This window comes from Alternaria atra, assembly GCF_907166805.1.
Source record: "Alternaria atra isolate CS162 genome assembly, contig: 17, whole genome shotgun sequence".
Classification (NCBI taxonomy): Eukaryota; Fungi; Ascomycota; class Dothideomycetes; order Pleosporales; family Pleosporaceae; genus Alternaria; species Alternaria atra.
This window is the reverse complement of record NW_025091314.1, coordinates 27,625-44,983: the sequence shown is the minus strand read 5'-3', so window position 1 is coordinate 44,983 and position 17,359 is coordinate 27,625. Positions and strand designations below refer to the sequence as shown.

Genomic DNA, 17,359 nt, shown 5'->3' with positions numbered 1-17,359 from the left:
GAGCCTCGCCCGCCTGCGCTCACTCCTCTGATGACGACCGACAGCGCGACTGCAGTCCGGGCGCCCAGGAACCACCCAGAACTGTTTCTTCCTACGATATGGAGCGCGCTTGCGCAAGAGCGAAGACACACTCTGACGGAGTATGGAGTGCTTGTGCTGACGTCTATGGCTTTCTTTGAGGACTTCGGATCGAGCTCTGTCGGCGACGTTCGCGAGGGCGCTCAACAGGCTCGGGCGCTGCTGCGCTCTTCCTCTGTCTACTCTGTGCCCGTGTATCCCGACCGTCTAGCGAGATCCCATGGCGCCAGCATTACCTTCTGGCATCTGCCCCGGCGTCGCGCCATGCATCCGATCGCAGAACATAGATGCGACGCGACCAAGGAGGACGTCAAGAAAGCTGTTCGCAGTGTTCGCGCGCAGGGCGTGGCGCCTCTGTTCGCTCTGGTGGACAGCGACGGGCGACTCAGGCTGTGCGACCCCTCGCAGATCATGCATGGCCGCAAAAGATCCAAGCAGCCGAACGATGTGTACTATGTGTTTGGCGATGAAGACAGCAAGATCTGGGTCATGAAGAAGTTCAACAGCCACCGAACGTAGACTTTGTCACCTGACACGCGGCAACGGAAGCGCTTGGGGTGGAACAAGGTGACGGTCACCACATCGTTTTCCTCTTCGTTTTCCCTGATAAAGATCGTCATTTCCCCGCCCCCTGGAAGCGATTCATTGTCACACTAATTGAGCCGACATTTGGCCGTAGCATAGTGTTAGGGACAGCCAGCCTTCACACCAACTGTGGCACAGTAGCGTTCACTTGAGGAAGCACGCAACCTGAGTTCTTACAAAGCCCTTAGCCGAACGGCTATGGCACAGCACCGACATGCAGGTATTAAGGGCAAAGATCCGTTCAGTGGGCGTCTGCTGCATCCTGCGGAACATCCTGTAGATTAGAGGCTATGCACCGATCAACGACCCCAGTCGCGATGCAAAAGACCAAGCAGCGAGTGAAGCAAGCATGCAACTGGTGCCGAGTGAAGAAGACAAAGGTAAGTGGTCTCGTTCCGGATGTAGTCGATCATGCTTCTGACCTTGGTATTGTGCGATAGGGAACATCCGTGCGATAGATGTCGAGCGGAAAACGCGTTGTGTGACTACAGCCAAAACGTGGGTCACTTGCGGAATAGAACCTCTCCGTAAGCGTTCCTTGGAGTAGAAAGATAGTCGCTGCTTTCCGCTCACGTCGTCCGCAGGATGGCGCTCCTCGAGGAACAGAACAGGCAGCTCCGGGACACGGTACAAAAGCTGTATGAACACGTCCGGGCTGGTCACAGCTTGCCAGCACTGCCAGCATCGAGCACGGGAGAAGGCCGCCCGCTCTTGCACGACATCGTAGCCTACGTGAGAGCGCTGCCTATGGGTGTCACGAGCGGACATGAACAGATTCAATGCCAGATCCCGGGGCCGGATGCAGCCGCCGCTGTGTCCTTCTCGCAACCGCAGCCAGAAGTCTCGCCGTATCCAGACTTCACCGCAGCAGCCACGCAGCTGAACACCATCACGGCCTCGTCGATGCAACAAGACCCGTTACTGACAGGGTACGACCCAGCGCAAGCGGAGTATGAGTCTCTCGAAAGTAGACTGGATCTGCAGGAGCTTTGGACACTCATAGAGGTGGATCCGGCCGAGGCTGCAAGACTGGACGACTGGCTACTGAACTACACAGCATAACAGATATAGATACACGGCTGTTGGGCTGAATGGAAACACTGCAGGACCTTCTTTTGTAGAATTAATAATCGATCACATTAGTTCTAAGCTAGGTTGGTTCTTTGCATCCTAAGATGCCTCCCTGCTTGCAATCGATGCCCTCACACCGTCTTGGCAGAAGCCACGGAAACGTCGTCCTCGATGTCCAGATAGTCACCCAACAGGGTCTCTACCGGTTCGCTGTAGGCTTCGATATCCTCGAACGCTGTGCTGCTCGAAGAGACACGCTCCAAGTCCAGATCATCAACATCTACCGAGTTCTCCGACATTTGCCCGTCCTCTGCAACCTGGATCTCTAGACGCTTTACCCCGTGGCACACGTCTAGCTTCACGACGTCGTCTGCGCCGTCATCCACCCTCTCCCGAGTATCTTCTATGGTAGTGCGGACATAACGGTGGATGTCTGCCGTCGCTTCCTTGATCGCTCCACTAGCATCCAGCAGCTGCTCTCTCTGGAGATCTACAGCGCTCCTCATACTTCGAAGGCGAGCCTCTATCTCTTGCAGGCTGGGGCTGTCTTTCAGGATCCACACGGCTACGTCGCTTTTCTCCTGCAGATGGAGAGTTTCATCGCTACCCGGCGGACTCAGCAGTGTGCTTGCCACTTCTGCGCGACACGCAGCCCCCCGCAGCATCAGATTTGCTGTGAGAGTCAGCAAATCTCGTCAAGTTTGTGGAGCACGCTTCCTACCTAAGAGCAGAGCACATTCTGCATTCCAACCACCCGCGGTCTGCTTCGTGGGCAACGCCTCCAGCTGCAGCGGATGAAGGAGAAACACGTCTCGGATCAGCTGTTCGTATTTGGCGGAGCCTAGCACCCGTGCAACACGAAAAAGCATGACAAGCATGACCGTGGAAAGCGTCTCTAGCCGTAGTGTTTGTACGATGAAACTGAAGGCCACGGTGTTGTGCACGCGAGATGTGGCGGGGATCTTGTATCGTCGGATGGCCTCGGCCATGTTGACGAGCGTTTCCAGCGATATGTGAGCTTGCGGTATGAAGGAGCCATGGGCCGACTGGCAGACCAGGTGAAACGCCACAGGATCTTCGTCTGGCAGCTCGATGCTCTCACGCAGCAAGCCGTGTCTGGTGGTGAAGAGCCTGTGGAATTCTGGTGACAGCTGAGACATGACCGAGGCGGAGACGAGAAAGCGAGCGTGCTGGATCCGAACTTCGACGTCGCCGTTCTGATACGGAATCATGCCGAGGTCGCTTGAGCGGATTGCTGTCTAGTAGGAGGGAGGGGTGGTCAGTATATAGCCCGCATCACAGCCATTTATAGAGTCGCGCGATTGTAGATGTCTGTGTTGGCAACACAGGCGGGAGAGCCCTTTCACATCAGGCAGCGATCTGTCCAGCCACAGTGTCTTCGCTCTTGTCGGCCGCATCCAGCTGTTCGCGTCAGATTTCGACAGGCTGCTAGTTGCTGGACAGCTATGCGGTCGTCGGGCCATCTCGGATGTCTGCGTGTGCGACCCTGACACCACTGCTGACGTCCGCTGTTGGAGACCAACATCTATCTCGCCATTTCCACCCACTCGGTTGTAGCACGACCTCAAGCCCAGTAGCGTCGGCACTGCCGGCTCTGCTCTCTGCGCTACGGAGTTTGGCGCTTGCAACGCCAATAAGAGTGACACCCGGTTCTCCGGGCCCATGCACGGCACTCAGCGTTCACTCGTGCCTGGTCTTCCGCCCGGGCCGCCGTGTTCCGAGCGTCTACAACAGTTCCTAGGTTGCGAACATGTTCAAGCATGACTCGGACGCATCCCAGCTTGTCGAGCATCCATGCACGATATCTAAAAGCTCAACCAGGAACCATCGCACAAGGATTAAATTGGTCGGCTATACTACGCGTCGGCAATAGCTGCATAAACCATGTTGCTAGCTGCTGCATTCTTACATAAAAGAATGATAGCAGATCCCAGGGTTCTGGTTTCGCAAACTCTGTTGTAACTCTATCGTAGCTCTATCTTACCTGATCCGGTGACAACTGCATCCGTGTCGGATACAGTAACACCTTTCAGTTCCTCCCTGAGCTGCAGCGCTCGAGCAGAACCGAGTCCGTGATCGTCGCTGGGAATGCGAACCACCGGGGTGGACGTAAGCGCCTCGTGCAGAAACACAGGGGACGGCGTTACATCCTTGGCCGGCGTGTCCTTGGCCAACGTGTCTCGGGCCAGCGCGTCCTTGAGCGCGGTGGGAGAGAAGCTCAGCAACGGATTGAACGCTCTGCAAAGCAAGCGATGGTAGATGGCAGTCAGTCCGGTAGCAAGCACCATAACACACGCCTGTCCGATACATCTGGCACTGCCCTGCGAGTCTCGTACCAGAAAAAACAGCGCTGCCAGACAGACTTGCATCAGGTAGAGGCCTGCCAAGAGATGCTTGAGTGCTTTGGGATAGAAGAGGCCGCCATGATCGTGCTCAGTAAGGAGTACTCTCGAATGGGAATAGATGACCCAGAACAAGCCGATGGCGAGGACCTGAAAGGGGAGGATGATCGGGGAGATGATCGCGTAGAGGAGTCCTGTGTCTTTCAGTGTGGGCTACGTCAGTGCTTCTGGCGTTTAGACGTACTAATGCAAGAGAGGTTTGTGAAGACAGGTACAAAGGTGCCCCACTGGAGATCCGGACCTCTCCTACGCATCACCATCTGCGTGACTGACTTGTCGAACATGGGACCAAGCACGAACTTCCCGAGCAGACGGTCTGTCCGCAGCAGAGAGCCAGCGCTTACCGACAGAGCTTGCAAGAGAAGGTAGGAGAGAAAGTAGTTGCTTGCTTTCGGCAGGTTCTTCGCCAGCGTCGCAGCGAGCGAAGCTCCCTGTGCGATCTCGTTCGCAATGGCAGTAAGCCCTGCAGCCAGAGACACCACGAGGGTGACCTGGACAAAGAGGAAGCAGAAGTAGTAGTCTTGGATCTTGAGATCGATCTGGCTCTTGGAGCAGATGCCCTGCTTTCGGACGAGGTATTCTGCCACGCAAACGAACCCTTTCATCAGAACAGCTACCAGCACAGGGGGGAGCACACCTTGTAGTAGACCCAGGAGGGACTCGGGAAGCTCGCTGATCCAGCTCAGCCAAGACACGGCCTGGGTGATGTAGATGATCTGGGAGAGGAGCCCTGCCAGCGCTACCGGTACGACGCACGCAATCGCCGTGATGAGAATGAGCGCGTTGGAAAACACGGTGCGTAGGGTCCTATCCCGCCACGTGATATCTGTGTTGCTCCACACCACGTCATCTACGGACAACGGCATCGTGCGAGGCGTCATGTAGCCCGCGCTGGTGTGGATCACTGTCTGGCACGCGATGTGGGCGGCGAGGGGATTGGCGAAGGTGACGAAGGCGGACCGCAGCGGCGGAAACTCGCTTCGTGTTTTGCGATAGAAGTCCATCGTCTCGCCAGTCGCACGAAGCTCCTCCCGACACAACAGGGCAGTGTCGACCTTTTCGAATGCCAACCAGGCAAGAAGATTCAAGAGGCGCCGCGATTGGCAGTCCAAGCTCCGACGCGTTTTAGTGGTACTTGACCTTCTAGCCCGCTTCTGTACGCCAGCTCTGAAAGCCTTCCTTAAGTTGGCAGTCTCAGCCGCCTCGAGGGCTGCCGCCAGACGTTCCCGCCGCGCTGCCAGCCGGGAAACTGTGCTGTAGTCACGGTTGAAGGAAACAGCAGTGATCTGGCCAGGGAAGATCTGGAGTTGGGACGTGAGTATCTTCTCAGACATCCAGTCGTCGGGTATAGAGTCAAAGAGCACTGTGCGCAACGTCGCGCTAGGTGCTTGCCGCCGAGCTGCGACATAGAAGCCAAGCTCGCTCCAGATGACCCAGCAAACGTAGGCGGTAAAGAGCAAAGCCAGCACGAGATGAACCCAGTACCGGTCTGCTTGGTCGAGGCCGACGTTAGACCACCCGAGGGCATCGAGCCCACTCACGCCACGCACCGCCATCTTCCCATGCGTGTAGTTCAAGGGGACTAGGATCGGCGTTATGAGGAGAGAAGCGGGAGCGAAGATCAGAAGCAGCGACCGCAGGTAACGGCGAAAGAAGTATCTATCGAGATGTTCGTGGCAGCGCTCGAACCGAAGAAGGTTGGTCGCAATGTATCCTCTCCAGGTGGTGGAAGTGCTGTCTAGGTGATCTGGAACAGTAGAGCTGCAGTCGTCAGCACACGACTAGGTAGAATACTGTGAGCTTACTAGAGATCGGGGAAACGTTTGCGGATAGCGAGAAACACAAGGACTTCTATAGCGAACATCACCGCAGAGAGGGAGACCGAAGCTATGAACGAGCTCAAGGAAACACCGTAAAGCTGCTGCGCTTTCGCAAACGACTTCCCGAAAGCTTCTTCCATGGTGGTAGTCTGATGTCCAGTTCTCACGATGTGAGTTTTCGCACGTAGCGAATGGATGCAGAACGACGAAGACACCTTCGAATGAGTTCTGTAGCCCACTCTGCTCTCAAAACAGACTAGCCTGATAAGCACGAGGACTTTAAAGTCTGGTGCTAGCTACGCTAGGCCGGATGGGGTTGTGCTGGAGAAAGTGGAGGTCACCCGTCGACGAGCAGGCGCATCCGCGACGGACCGCACTAGCGTGACGGAAGACAGGCGTTGGTTTGACAGCGTTGGTTTGACAGCGTTGGCTTGACAGGCTCTGGCTCCTGTTGGTAGTACATATCTTATGTAGCCTGCTTGACTCAGAGCGTCTGCTGTTGAGCCTGCTTGGAGCATCCGCCTGTTCACCCTGCCGACATGGTAGTGCCAAACGGCTCTTTGTCTTCTGCCCTAAACCTAGTCAAGGTGCGTGCATACCGATGAACGAAATGCCATAGTTGATACTTATTATAAGCTAAAGCGGTTTGCGGATAGTTGGCTGCAAGCAAGCGACGCGATCGACTGCGACGACCTTGCAGCCCTGGTAGATGCGCTTGACTGCTTGAAGAAGGACGCTCAGCAGAAGCTGTCTCTCAAGAAAGCCACCCGCGCAGGCATGACAGTAGATTCGCGGTCTGTAGGCTCAAGTGGCGCTAACCAAGGGGTGCGAAGATCCTCCCGCCTCAAAGCGTCCACTCCCCGGCCGGCTTCCTCAGCCTCGCTCTTCGTCGTCAAACACGAGACGGAGTCGGAGTTTAGTGGTGAAGACGATGAGACACTTCCAGCCGTACTCGAGGAGACAAACTCCGGCGACTACACGGGGGTGATGGCAACGGCGCCCTCAGAAATCCCGTTTGGAGATCTTCCATGGGCGAGCGAAACACCGATAGAGAACATTCACGAGATTGAGGTGGTACAGAGCAGACATGCCTTGGAGCCAGAGTCATCCTCGCCGATGCTCTACAGAGTAACACCCGCTATTGACGAGCAGGACGAACTTGCATATGTACAGCCAGCTCGAGTTTTTAGCGAGGCCTCAGCTTCTCATCAATCTCATTGGGACAACACCCAGTCTGGAGTGGACACACTGCATCAGACAGCACAAGATGTGCGAACTGGTAGATTACACTCAGAAGCTGAATCCTCACGTCAAGTCTCGTTGCATCAGCCATTTTCAGATCCAGCAGAGTCAGACGTATCCGTCTCGCCAGACCGTGACATGGAAGTCGAGAACAGCAACAGCGAAGAGATGGTCATGCAAGATGCATCCACGCCACAGTTCTTCAACGAAGCATTCGAAGACCTGTATGGCAGCCCGTTGCAGCACGAGTCGCAGATAGGTGGCGAGGAAGTCACTGTCCCATGCCAGAAGCAATATCCGACTGACCCAACTCACACGCCAAGCTTAGGCAATGATCCAATGTTCCAAAGCTACCTAGATCTTGCTTGCCGTGCGAGCTTTTGTCTTCCACACGAATCTGTAGAAGACGCAGATAGCACAAGAACCCGAGAGCTCCTTTCCCCTCTGGTGGATGGGACACCTCTCACGCCAAGGCTCCTTCACGGCCTGATCTACTCGTTGATTCCGGGTCCACTCCATATACTGGAAGTTGATCCGATTGCGAGCGATGGGGGAATGTTGGCAGACGAGAGCCTGGCCGAAAACTTCGCGATCATCTTGCGCGAAAGCGAAGAGGCTCTGCCGTTGCTCGTGCTAGGAGCTGCGAATAGGAAGACGCTGTTTGTTCTTAGCAGCGGCGCAGTGAACCTTCCGTTTCTGGGCGCATTGTATCGAACGCTCCCTGAGTGGAAGACGGAGTACATTGAGGTAGCAAACCCGTTCGCCTTCGTCTTTGCGTCGACTGACTTTCTGCAGCCCCACGATGTCAGCCCACATGTAGAGAGCACGCTTCTGTCTGTCTAGATAGCTGAGGCTTGCTTCCAAGGACGGCCGCTACGGGATGCTCCGTCTTCTCGAGAACTGCGCCTACGTTTCTTAGAAGAGCTGGTGGCCCCTGTCCAACGCGACTCTGTTCTGGAGCAATATGGCATCTCCAGCAAACTAGCAGTCTCGCAACAGATCAACATCAGGCTGGCCGAGACAATTTCTGAGGCGCAACTGCAATCACAACCGCAGAGCAACGAGGTCTTTGTGTCGAAGATCAAGACCTTCGATCTCGAAGCGCTGCACGAAGCGCTTCTCCAGAAGCCAGCTGACATCTCCCGCGGACGCTGTCTGAGGATCTTGCAGTGTGTGTATGAGATCGGATCGCCATGCATTCTCGACTCACTCAAACCGGCTCTCACTGCAAAACGCGAAAATCAGGCACATCAAGCGATGGAGCAACCCGTTGTCGAGAAGCTCTTCCGCATCCACCTCTACTTGGACAGCCAGGAGAGCGAGAGCCACCTCCTGGTTGCCAGAAGTCGATACGTCAAGTACTGCTACTTCGAGACATATCTGCTGGCCGTCGCAGCGCTCCAAAGAGAGAAGCGCAGCAGCAGTCGAGAGAAGCGGAGAATACACGCGCGGAAACTAACCGCCAGCTTCAAGCAGGGCCTCTATAACGAGCTGCCACCCACGCCACACGACGACGAGATCCATCGCATCTACGAAGATCTCAGTCCCTCCGAGAAGAAGCGGCGGGCTCAGGACATAGTGAAGAATGAGATTTCGAGAAAGGTTGCCAAGGAACACGGGATCAACGAGAAGCGCGTCCGACGCAACATCAACAGGTACATCAGACAAGGGAGAGTGCTGCACTGTGTTCTGCAAGGTGGGGTATCACTGAATCCAGGGCTGCTTGTCCTGTTTCCAAGTTCTGGGACCCATGCGCCTTCTCTAAGCGCGGCCGAGTTTGGGGTCGAGCTCTCAGAGCCTGAGGAAAAGAGTCTCAGCAGATCCATTGAGATCAAAGAGTAAGACGCAGTTGCTTCTGTGATTAGAGTGCTACTAGTGACAGCGAACAGTATAGAGGGGTTGACGCAAGCGGAGGCGGTCTGGTTCGGCAAGGTTTTGCAGGCCAGGCCGGGGCTGCTAGAACAGGTGCCCAAGACGGTCCTCGACCTGCTCTCAGATAGCCTGTTCGAGGCGGTAGATCTTCGCGAGCGTGATGCAAGTAGCTTCAGAGATAGGCCGCTTCGTTTCTTTGCGTAATGAGATGCAGCCTGGCCCGCACTCGGATTGGCTTGCCATCATACCGAAGCCTCTGACGCTAGCCGAAGGTATCGGCTGGGTTATCTCGCTGCTTATATAGTCCCTTTCTCCTCGCCCAGACAGCAGACACAAGTTTCCCCCTGAGATCTCACATAACCTTCCCTCCGATTCAACCACTGCGCTGTCGCCAGGCATGTCCCACGTTGCGAGCATGAAGACCGAGCCGGAGAGCCGCGCGAACAGCGAAGATCTGTGGTCTTGCTTGGGCGCCATCAATCTCGATCGCCACAACCTGCTTGTGTTCTGGGAAAGCTCGTGGCACTCGGCAGACGAGTACCATGCTCTCTGTACAGGCGGGAACCGAGGGTGGCTCGTCCATGCGCGAGGCGACGACCAGCTGCTCATCGCCTGGGAACCCACAATCGAAAGCAAGTCAGTCCAGGCCTCTCCTCGCAGCCTTGTGTATGATCCTGTTATAGAAGTCCGGAGAGACCGGCCTGGTCTGCTTGGGTACGTCGCGTCCAAGACCCTGCGCGGCTCTGGAAAAGCAGGAAGCCGTCGCCTTGCTTTCTTAGCCTACTGGAAGGTGGCTCCGATGACCAGAGGACTCTTTTTCTATCTGCAGAAAACCTTTTCCAGCCACAGAGGTTGCATCGTGCACGCGGAGGAAGACAGAGTTTGGGTACAGTGGGAGCCGACATGGGTGTTGTACGAAGATCTGAACCAGGCGAAGAAGAAGCAGCTCCTGAAAGTATGCCATGATCCTGAAGCACTCTTACGCCGCTTCCACAGGACGGTTGTGCACTACTCTACGCGCCTAGCGGTCGAGAAGCGAATTGGGTAGAGACAAATAGGCCAAAGAATAGAATTCACAGTGTCGCTGTCTTGATGTGTGTGTGTTTGCATGTGAATGTGTTGATGGATAGATACTGCTTGCAGAAAAACACTCGTTTCATCGCTGTAGGTTGTCTGCATCAAGTTAGCCCAGCACAGTGTTGCCTGTTGACTATAGTAGCCGAGATCAACAAGTTGTATCTTCACGCTCCCTCACTGCTTGCGCTCTGCTACTCCAAAAAAATGCAATCAGGTAGGTTAGAAAGTGATAACGTCGACATCTGTGCCTGAGCTCACTAGAACAGCTTCGATTTCACCGAAGAAACGGGTCTTGTATGAACGAGACGCCGTCGAAGCAGTCAGTATGCTCCACCTGCGGTAACTACATAATCAAGACCTGAAGCTCGCAGGAGCCAGCCAGCGCTCTCGAGAATATATTCAACAGCCATCTTGACGTTCGAGCCCCAGACTCCAAGTTCGCAGCCATCTTTGAGCGCTTAAAAGCCAAAGAAGAGCTCTGGGTAAGTTGGCGTCTACAAATCTGCAGTTCTGTCGAGCTCTGCTGATGTTCCGACGTAGATCGGCTACGAGCCGGGAAAAGAGTACTGCCCTATTGCACGCCTGAACTTCAGCAAGTCAAGACAGTATAAGCAGGGTGCTGTAGGCTACTATTACATCTTGAGATGCAAGTGTGAAGATCTGGGCAGCGGCTTCTGGATTGTTGCACACCAGACCTTTGTCAAAAGAGCCTGGCGTCGATACCTCCGATATTCATGCTCTGGCAGCTGCACACGGCAAACCATAGCAACAAGCTTCTTCCACGCAGCATACTTGGAGGAGGACGGTTGGTAATGTCAATCCACGCGTGCCGGGACGCACGGTGTAACGGGACACATTCCCTTCCGGGCCTCCGGGTTGCTCGCAGCGTACTTGTATGCAAAAAAACGTTATACGCATCTATTTTGCAGCTCTCGTCCTCCTAACACATTAGTCTCCGACGCCAAAAAGCGCGTGGTGAACTGTGCTGTCGCTCGTTCTGTTGATGCTGTCTCCGACTCTCCGCTAATACCCCCCTGTTTATTCACGATAGTATACCTCTGTAGAGAGCTCGGTGGGCTAGGAAACAAGCTAAGATAGCAAAGATTAAGACTGCAGCCTTGAAAGGTCGATTTAGGGTAAGAAGGATACATCCCAGCAGTTTCTCCGCGCAGACGGCAAGATCGTTGGAACGCGTTGATCAGGCCGTGCGTCTTTAGCAGCTCTTAGCATGCAGTAGCTTGTAGTAGCGTGCTGAGATATCTATGCGCCTGCCCCGCGCGCTGTGGCTGGAAACTGCAGCTTTAAGCACCCCGCCCCAGGAAGCCTTTATTGCCGACTTTGCAGGCAGATGTTGGTCCAGTAGTGCAACAAGAACGTATCTTTATGCCTACACGACCTACGTCCCTATGTGCCCTTTCTCGCTAACATGAGTGTCGTCAGACACTACGATGGCAGTCTAACAAGAAATATCCTTCCACTGGCACCTGCCTATGTGTGCAGTAGCCCAGCGCAAGTTGTGAAGCGGCGCAGCGCAGAATGCTCGATGTGCCCAGCATCCGCTCAGCCTCGTCGCATGCACTGCCTCTACAGGCAGCCTTCACACCAGCCTAGCGTAAGCTTCATCTGCCTGCCTCGCTCTGTCGCAACTATGTCTTTCTGCTCTCGACACCTTTTAAGTCGCTCACGCCTCGCTGTCCCTAGACTAAGCTAAGATTGCAAACGCCATGCGGCTTCTCCACTATAACGCGCTGGGAAGGCTTGTCTTAACAGACTTCTGCGGCAAGTCGATTCCGCCCTACGCCATTCTGTCGCACAGATGGAGCGACTCTGAGATCCTTATCGAAGACATATCGAACGACACCTACAAGGAGAAGGAAGAAGGCTATCGAAAGCTCCAGTTCTGCGCTGAACGGGCGGCGCAGGACGAGCTGCAGTACTTCTGGATCGACACATGCTGCATCGACAGGTGGAACAACAATGAGCGCTCGAAGGCGATCAACTCGATGTTTCAGTGGTATAAGAATGCGGCGCGGTGCTACGTATTCTTGTCAGACGTATCAGTGTTGACTGCAACAGAGCTGGTCCAACGCAGCGACTGGGAGGCGTCGTTCCGTGCAAGCGCGTGGTTCACGCGGGGATGGACTCTCCAAGAGCTAATCGCGCCAGTGTCAGTCGAGTTCTTCTCGTGTAAAGGACATCGCATAGGCGACAAAGCATCGCTTGATCAGCTGCTACACGACATCACCGGCATCCCCCTTGCGGCACTGCGCAACTGTCCTTTACACGAGTTTAGCACATCTGAGCGAAGGCGATGGGTCGAAAACCGCAGAACAAAAGAAGAAGAAGACATTGTATACTGCCTGCTTGGGATTCTTGGTGTCTCTATGCCCACCGCGTATGGCGAAGGAGAGGAGAGTGCACGAAGCAGACTGCAGGCTGAACTGGAGGGAACTAGTGATGCACCGTCGATCATTCCGTTCTCACGAAACCCCCGCTTCGTGGGCCGAGAGTCGCAGCTCGCCGAGCTAGAAGCAAAGCTCTTCACTAATGAACGGACCACTACCACGCTAGCGATCGTTGGACCTGGCGGAACTGGCAAGTCGCAGCTCGCGCTCGAGGTTGCACACAGAACAAGGCAGAACAACAAAAGCTGCTCGGTCTTTTGGATGGACGCAACCGACAAAGAAAGTCTCTACCAGTCGTATGCAATTATTGCGCAGAAGCTCAGTATTCCTGGGTGGGACGATGACCAGGCCGACAGGAAGCAGCTTGCGAAACGTTGTGTAGTAAAGATTAGTGCGCAGCAGTGTTTATTGATCTTTGACAACGCAGACGACACCACTTTGCGATCTAGCGGTTTGTCCACAACAGAAGCTGCAGACCTAGTCGACTTTCTGCCACAGTCTAAGCTATGTTCTGTCATCTTTACAACAACCAACAGCGACATATCTATGGCGCTTGCTTTACAGAGCATTATAGTGCTGCGGGAACTGACATTAGACGCGGCGCTGAGGATGCTGCAAGCCCGCTTAGCGAGGCCACTCGCGAACACTGAGCAGCAGGAAGCTGAGCACTTGCTAAGAGAGCTATCGTACCTTCCTCTAGCAGTCATGCAAGCAGCGGCTTGTATGAAGGCTAGCGGTATGACGGTACAAAAGTATCGATCCCGACTAGACGATCACAAAGAGCTAGCTATTGAACACAGCGGTGACTCGTCTAAGGATAGGCTACGAGGTTCTGGCGTGAAAGACCCTATAGCTGCTACACTGTTTCTCTCTATAGACGAGATCAGTCGTAATAATGCGTTTGCCGCAGACTGTTTGTTTCTTGCTGCCTGCGTAGACCGAAAAGACATCTCGATCGACCTTCTAGAGGCAGCCTCGATGCAAGCAAGAGAAGATGCTATTAGGTTGCTTGACAAGTATGCGCTCGTTACTAGGAGATCTGCTGAGTCTGCACTCGATGTTCATCGACTAGTCCACCAAGCTCTACGCAAGCGGCTGCAAGTGCAGGGACGACTTGGACAGTGGACTCAACACACGATCATACAGCTGCTGCGAGTGTTTCCAGACGACGATCACAGCAACAGAAGCAAGTGGAGACGACTACTTCCGCATGCCCAGTATGCTCTGTCGCATAGTCTAGCAGATAATGACAACGAAGAAAGATTACAGCTTGCATCAAAATGTGCTGCGACTCTGTTTAGCGACGGGCGGTATGAGGAGGCTGAAGAGCTAGAGGTGCAAGTGATGCAGACGAGCAAGAGAGTGCTTAGCGACGAGCACCCTGACACGCTAGCCAGCATGGCCGACTTAGCGGCGACGTACACCAAGCAAGGGCGATGGGAGGAGGCCGAAGAGCTGCAGGTGCAAGTAATGGAGACGAGGATGAGAGTGCTCACCGATGAGCATCCTGACACGCTGAGCAGCATGAACAACCTAGCGGCGACATACAGCAACCAGGGGCGATGGGAGGAGGCCGAAGAGCTGCAGGTGCAAGTGATGCAGACGAGGATGAGAGTGCTCACCAACGAGCATCCTGACACGCTAGCTAGCATGAACAACCTCGCGTCGACATACAGTAAACAAGGGCGATGGGAGGAGGCCGAAGAGCTGGAGGTACATGTGATGCAGGCGAGCAAGAAAGTGCTTAGCGACGAGCATCCTAATATGCTGGCTAGCATAGGCAATCTGGCGTCGACATACAGAAACCAAGGGCGATGGGAGGAGGCCGAAGAGCTGGAGGTACATGTGATGCAGACGAGCAAGAAAGTGCTTAGCGACGAGCATCCTGACACGCTGACTAGCATAAACAACCTGGCGTCAACATACAGCAAGCAAGAGCGATGGAAGGAGGCTGAAGAGCTGCAGGTGCAAGTGATGCAGACGAGCAAGAGAGTGCTTACTGACGAGCACCCTAACACACTGACTAGCATGGCTAACCTGGCGTTGACGTACAATAATCAAGGGCGATGGGAGGAGGCCGAAGAGCTAGAGGTGCAAGTGATGCAGACGAGGATGAGAGTGCTCACCGATGAGCATCCTGACACGCTAAGCAGCATAAACAACCTAGCGGCGACGTACAGCAAGCAAGAGCGATGGAAGGAGGCCGAAGAGCTGCAGGTGCAAGTAATGCAGACGAGCAAGAGAGTGCTTACTGACGAGCATCCTAACACGCTGACTAGCATGAACAACCTAGCGTTGACGTACAGAAACCAAGGGCGATGGGAGGAGGCCGAAGAGTTGCAGGTACACGTGGTGCAGATGATAAAGAGAGTGCTTACCGAGGAGCACCCTTACACGCTGAGCAGCATATATAATCTCGCCTTTACGCTGCAGTCACAATCTCGTTACGAGGAGGCTCTTGCACTAATGGAGAGATGCTTTCAGCTACGTAAGCGGGTACTTGGCGAGCAACACCCTGATACACATTCTTCGCTCATCACGTTAAGTAACTGGCGAGCGGAATGTGAATAGATGTATAGTGAGACAACTTCATGATGTTACCGCTATCTGCAGATCGTACAGTTGGGTATTAGAGACCGCATAAGCATGACTTTCAACGGTATAGTATAATGCAGCGATGACTTCTACTAATTACGATGCTTCAGCTTCAACCCACTTTACACGGCATATCTACGCAATGTGATAATACTCCTAATTATGTAAGAAGCGAGTCTGGAGGGTGGCCGTCTGCAATGCGCATGTGCACGCCAGGAACAAAAGCTGCCCGCTATCCGGGAACAAGAGTTGTCTGAGGCAATGAGCTTAGCTCAGGATCGCAGTTCTCAGCCACAGTGCGCAGTGCGGCACGCATACATCTCAGCACGCTACTGCAAGTTGCCGCATACCAAGAGCTGCTAAAGACGCACGGCCTCTTGGACGCGTTTCCACAAATTTGCTATCTGCGAGGAGGAACTGCTGGACGTATCCTCGTTAGCTTTAATTGAACTTTCAAGAGTGCAGTCCTAATCTCTAGTATCTTAGCTTGCTTCCTAGCCCACTAATCTCTCCTTAGATATGTGCTGCCACAAATAAACAGGAGAGTGTTAGAGGAGGGTTAGGAGGCGGCGTTAATAGAACGAGCGACAGCACAGTTAACAACACGTTTTTTAGCGTCGGAGACTAACTTGCTAAGAGAACAAGAGCTGCAGAATAGATGCGCATTGCACTTGTCTGTATTTAAGAGCGCTGGGGGCATTCCGAGGGTCCAGAAGAGAAAGCGTCCCGTTACACCGGGCGTCCCGGCACGCGTGGATCGACATTATACCGTAAGAGAAGTCAGTGGCATTGGAAACTACAAAAACTATGTAACTATACGACAACTATAATCCACAGCCACGCGCATAGCACATCGTTTTGATGTCACGTGTTCTTGCTGTGTTCGAATATTACGCACACCAGGTCACCTATTCCGAGCTAGGGTCTACCGAGCCAAGCAGCATTGTGCGCACAAGCTTACTAGTCACGACAACTGGAGAGATGGTAGCGGGCAGCTCTACATACTTACAAAAGCCCCCGTTGCTGTAGCTGCGGTGGCTTAGTCTGCGCCAGACATCGCCATCTCCCGTATCAGGCAGACTGGCAAAGCAGATGCCATGAGCATGTGGCCCTTGTGACTTGCTGCTCTTCTTGTCCTTTTGGATGGCCTTGTGAGCCTCTGCGCTTGCGCTCGAGAGACGGTCGATGTGCGCTTGCGGTACTGTGCCCTTGACGACGATGATGCTGACCTTTGAGCCAAGCCCACCTCGAGCAGACTCCTTAATATCAGTCAATGCCTGGAGTGCGACATTGGCCAAGGCAATGCCAGTCTCCGCGTCGTACGATGTCTTCATGAGGTTCTCGTAGTTGTGAACTGCAAAGTCGAGGGGAACGGGTTCCATGTAGCGGGGGAGGAGGTCTCTCGCTTTCTGGCTAATTCTGTCTTTTAGCGCTTCATGAGAACAGTCCTGTACCGAGCTGTAGCTGCTGTAGACATCTTCGATCGTCTTGGTTATCTCTTCGGTGGCGCTTCTTTTGTGCTGGCTAGGGCGCAGCTCTGGCGAGAGCACAGAATCATCGTGACGGCGGACACTACTTTCAGCCGGCGTCAAGTTAAAGCGATAGCCTTCGCGCGTCTGCTTGAATGCGGTGTGCCAATCCTCTTCTTCAACGCGCAGGCTGCCAGTATGTATAAGATATTCTGTCCATAGCTGGACCCCTTCCTGCAGGCTCTTGATACTGGTGAGCCTCAACAAGGCCTCTGTGTCTCTATAGGGATAGCGGAGTGGCCGATTCGGAAAGATCACAGTAGCACTTCTCGGCCTGATGCGATTAAAAACGAACTTGAAGACAAGCAGGAGATCGAACTGCAGTTTCCAGTAGTCGGGCAGGTCTTCGTGTAGGAAGATCTGGAAGACTCTTTCTGCGATCTGCGCCTGGAACTCGCCATTGTCGACCAGGTCCCATAGAGAATCGCTTGTGTGTTTTCGAGCGGTGCCTGGAAGCCGGGTGTGCAGCGGCACGTCAGCAGTAGATTCGTGTTCCATCGGAAAGAGTCTAGAGTTGGCGCAGCCCATGCTTGGGAAAGCTGACTAGGAAAGAGTGGTTGTTCACAACAAGAACGTTACAGCGACGCTCAGGCCTTTTGAGCTAGCTGATAGCCGACAGGGCAGGACGATTATGCACGCCTCACAAAGGTGCGCGCTAGGTT

At 54.2% G+C, this 17,359-nt stretch overlaps 5 protein-coding genes across 5 annotated transcripts; 3 read left to right on the top strand and 2 right to left on the bottom strand.

Moving 5' to 3' along the window:
- Positions 1–30: 30 nt before the first annotated feature.
- Positions 31–597, top strand: ALTATR162_LOCUS123 (uncharacterized protein; the record flags this gene model as incomplete). Its single annotated transcript, XM_043307716.1, has 1 exon — positions 31–597. One exon carries the CDS (start codon positions 31–33, stop codon positions 595–597), a length of 567 nt encoding a protein of 188 aa, XP_043163651.1.
- Positions 598–1,248: 651 nt separating this feature from the next.
- ALTATR162_LOCUS122 (uncharacterized protein) lies at positions 1,249–1,725 on the top strand (the record flags this gene model as incomplete). The annotated part of the gene is made up of 1 exon (XM_043307715.1): positions 1,249–1,725. One exon carries the CDS (start codon positions 1,249–1,251, stop codon positions 1,723–1,725), a length of 477 nt encoding a protein of 158 aa, XP_043163650.1.
- A 140-nt stretch (positions 1,726–1,865) lies between these two features.
- ALTATR162_LOCUS121 (uncharacterized protein) lies at positions 1,866–6,117 on the bottom strand (the record flags this gene model as incomplete). Its single annotated transcript, XM_043307714.1, has 5 exons — positions 1,866–2,407; positions 2,456–2,989; positions 3,740–4,291; positions 4,342–5,918; positions 5,963–6,117. 5 exons carry the CDS (start codon positions 6,115–6,117, stop codon positions 1,866–1,868), a joined length of 3,360 nt encoding a protein of 1,119 aa, XP_043163649.1.
- Positions 6,118–6,516: 399 nt separating this feature from the next.
- Positions 6,517–10,981, top strand: ALTATR162_LOCUS120 (uncharacterized protein; the record flags this gene model as incomplete). Its single annotated transcript, XM_043307713.1, has 6 exons — positions 6,517–6,564; positions 6,620–8,023; positions 8,063–8,874; positions 9,422–10,046; positions 10,540–10,650; positions 10,709–10,981. 6 exons carry the CDS (start codon positions 6,517–6,519, stop codon positions 10,979–10,981), a joined length of 3,273 nt encoding a protein of 1,090 aa, XP_043163648.1.
- Positions 10,982–16,076: 5,095 nt separating this feature from the next.
- Positions 16,077–17,225, bottom strand: ALTATR162_LOCUS119 (uncharacterized protein; the record flags this gene model as incomplete). Its single annotated transcript, XM_043307712.1, has 1 exon — positions 16,077–17,225. One exon carries the CDS (start codon positions 17,223–17,225, stop codon positions 16,077–16,079), a length of 1,149 nt encoding a protein of 382 aa, XP_043163647.1.
- Between the last annotated feature and the right edge of the window lie 134 nt (positions 17,226–17,359).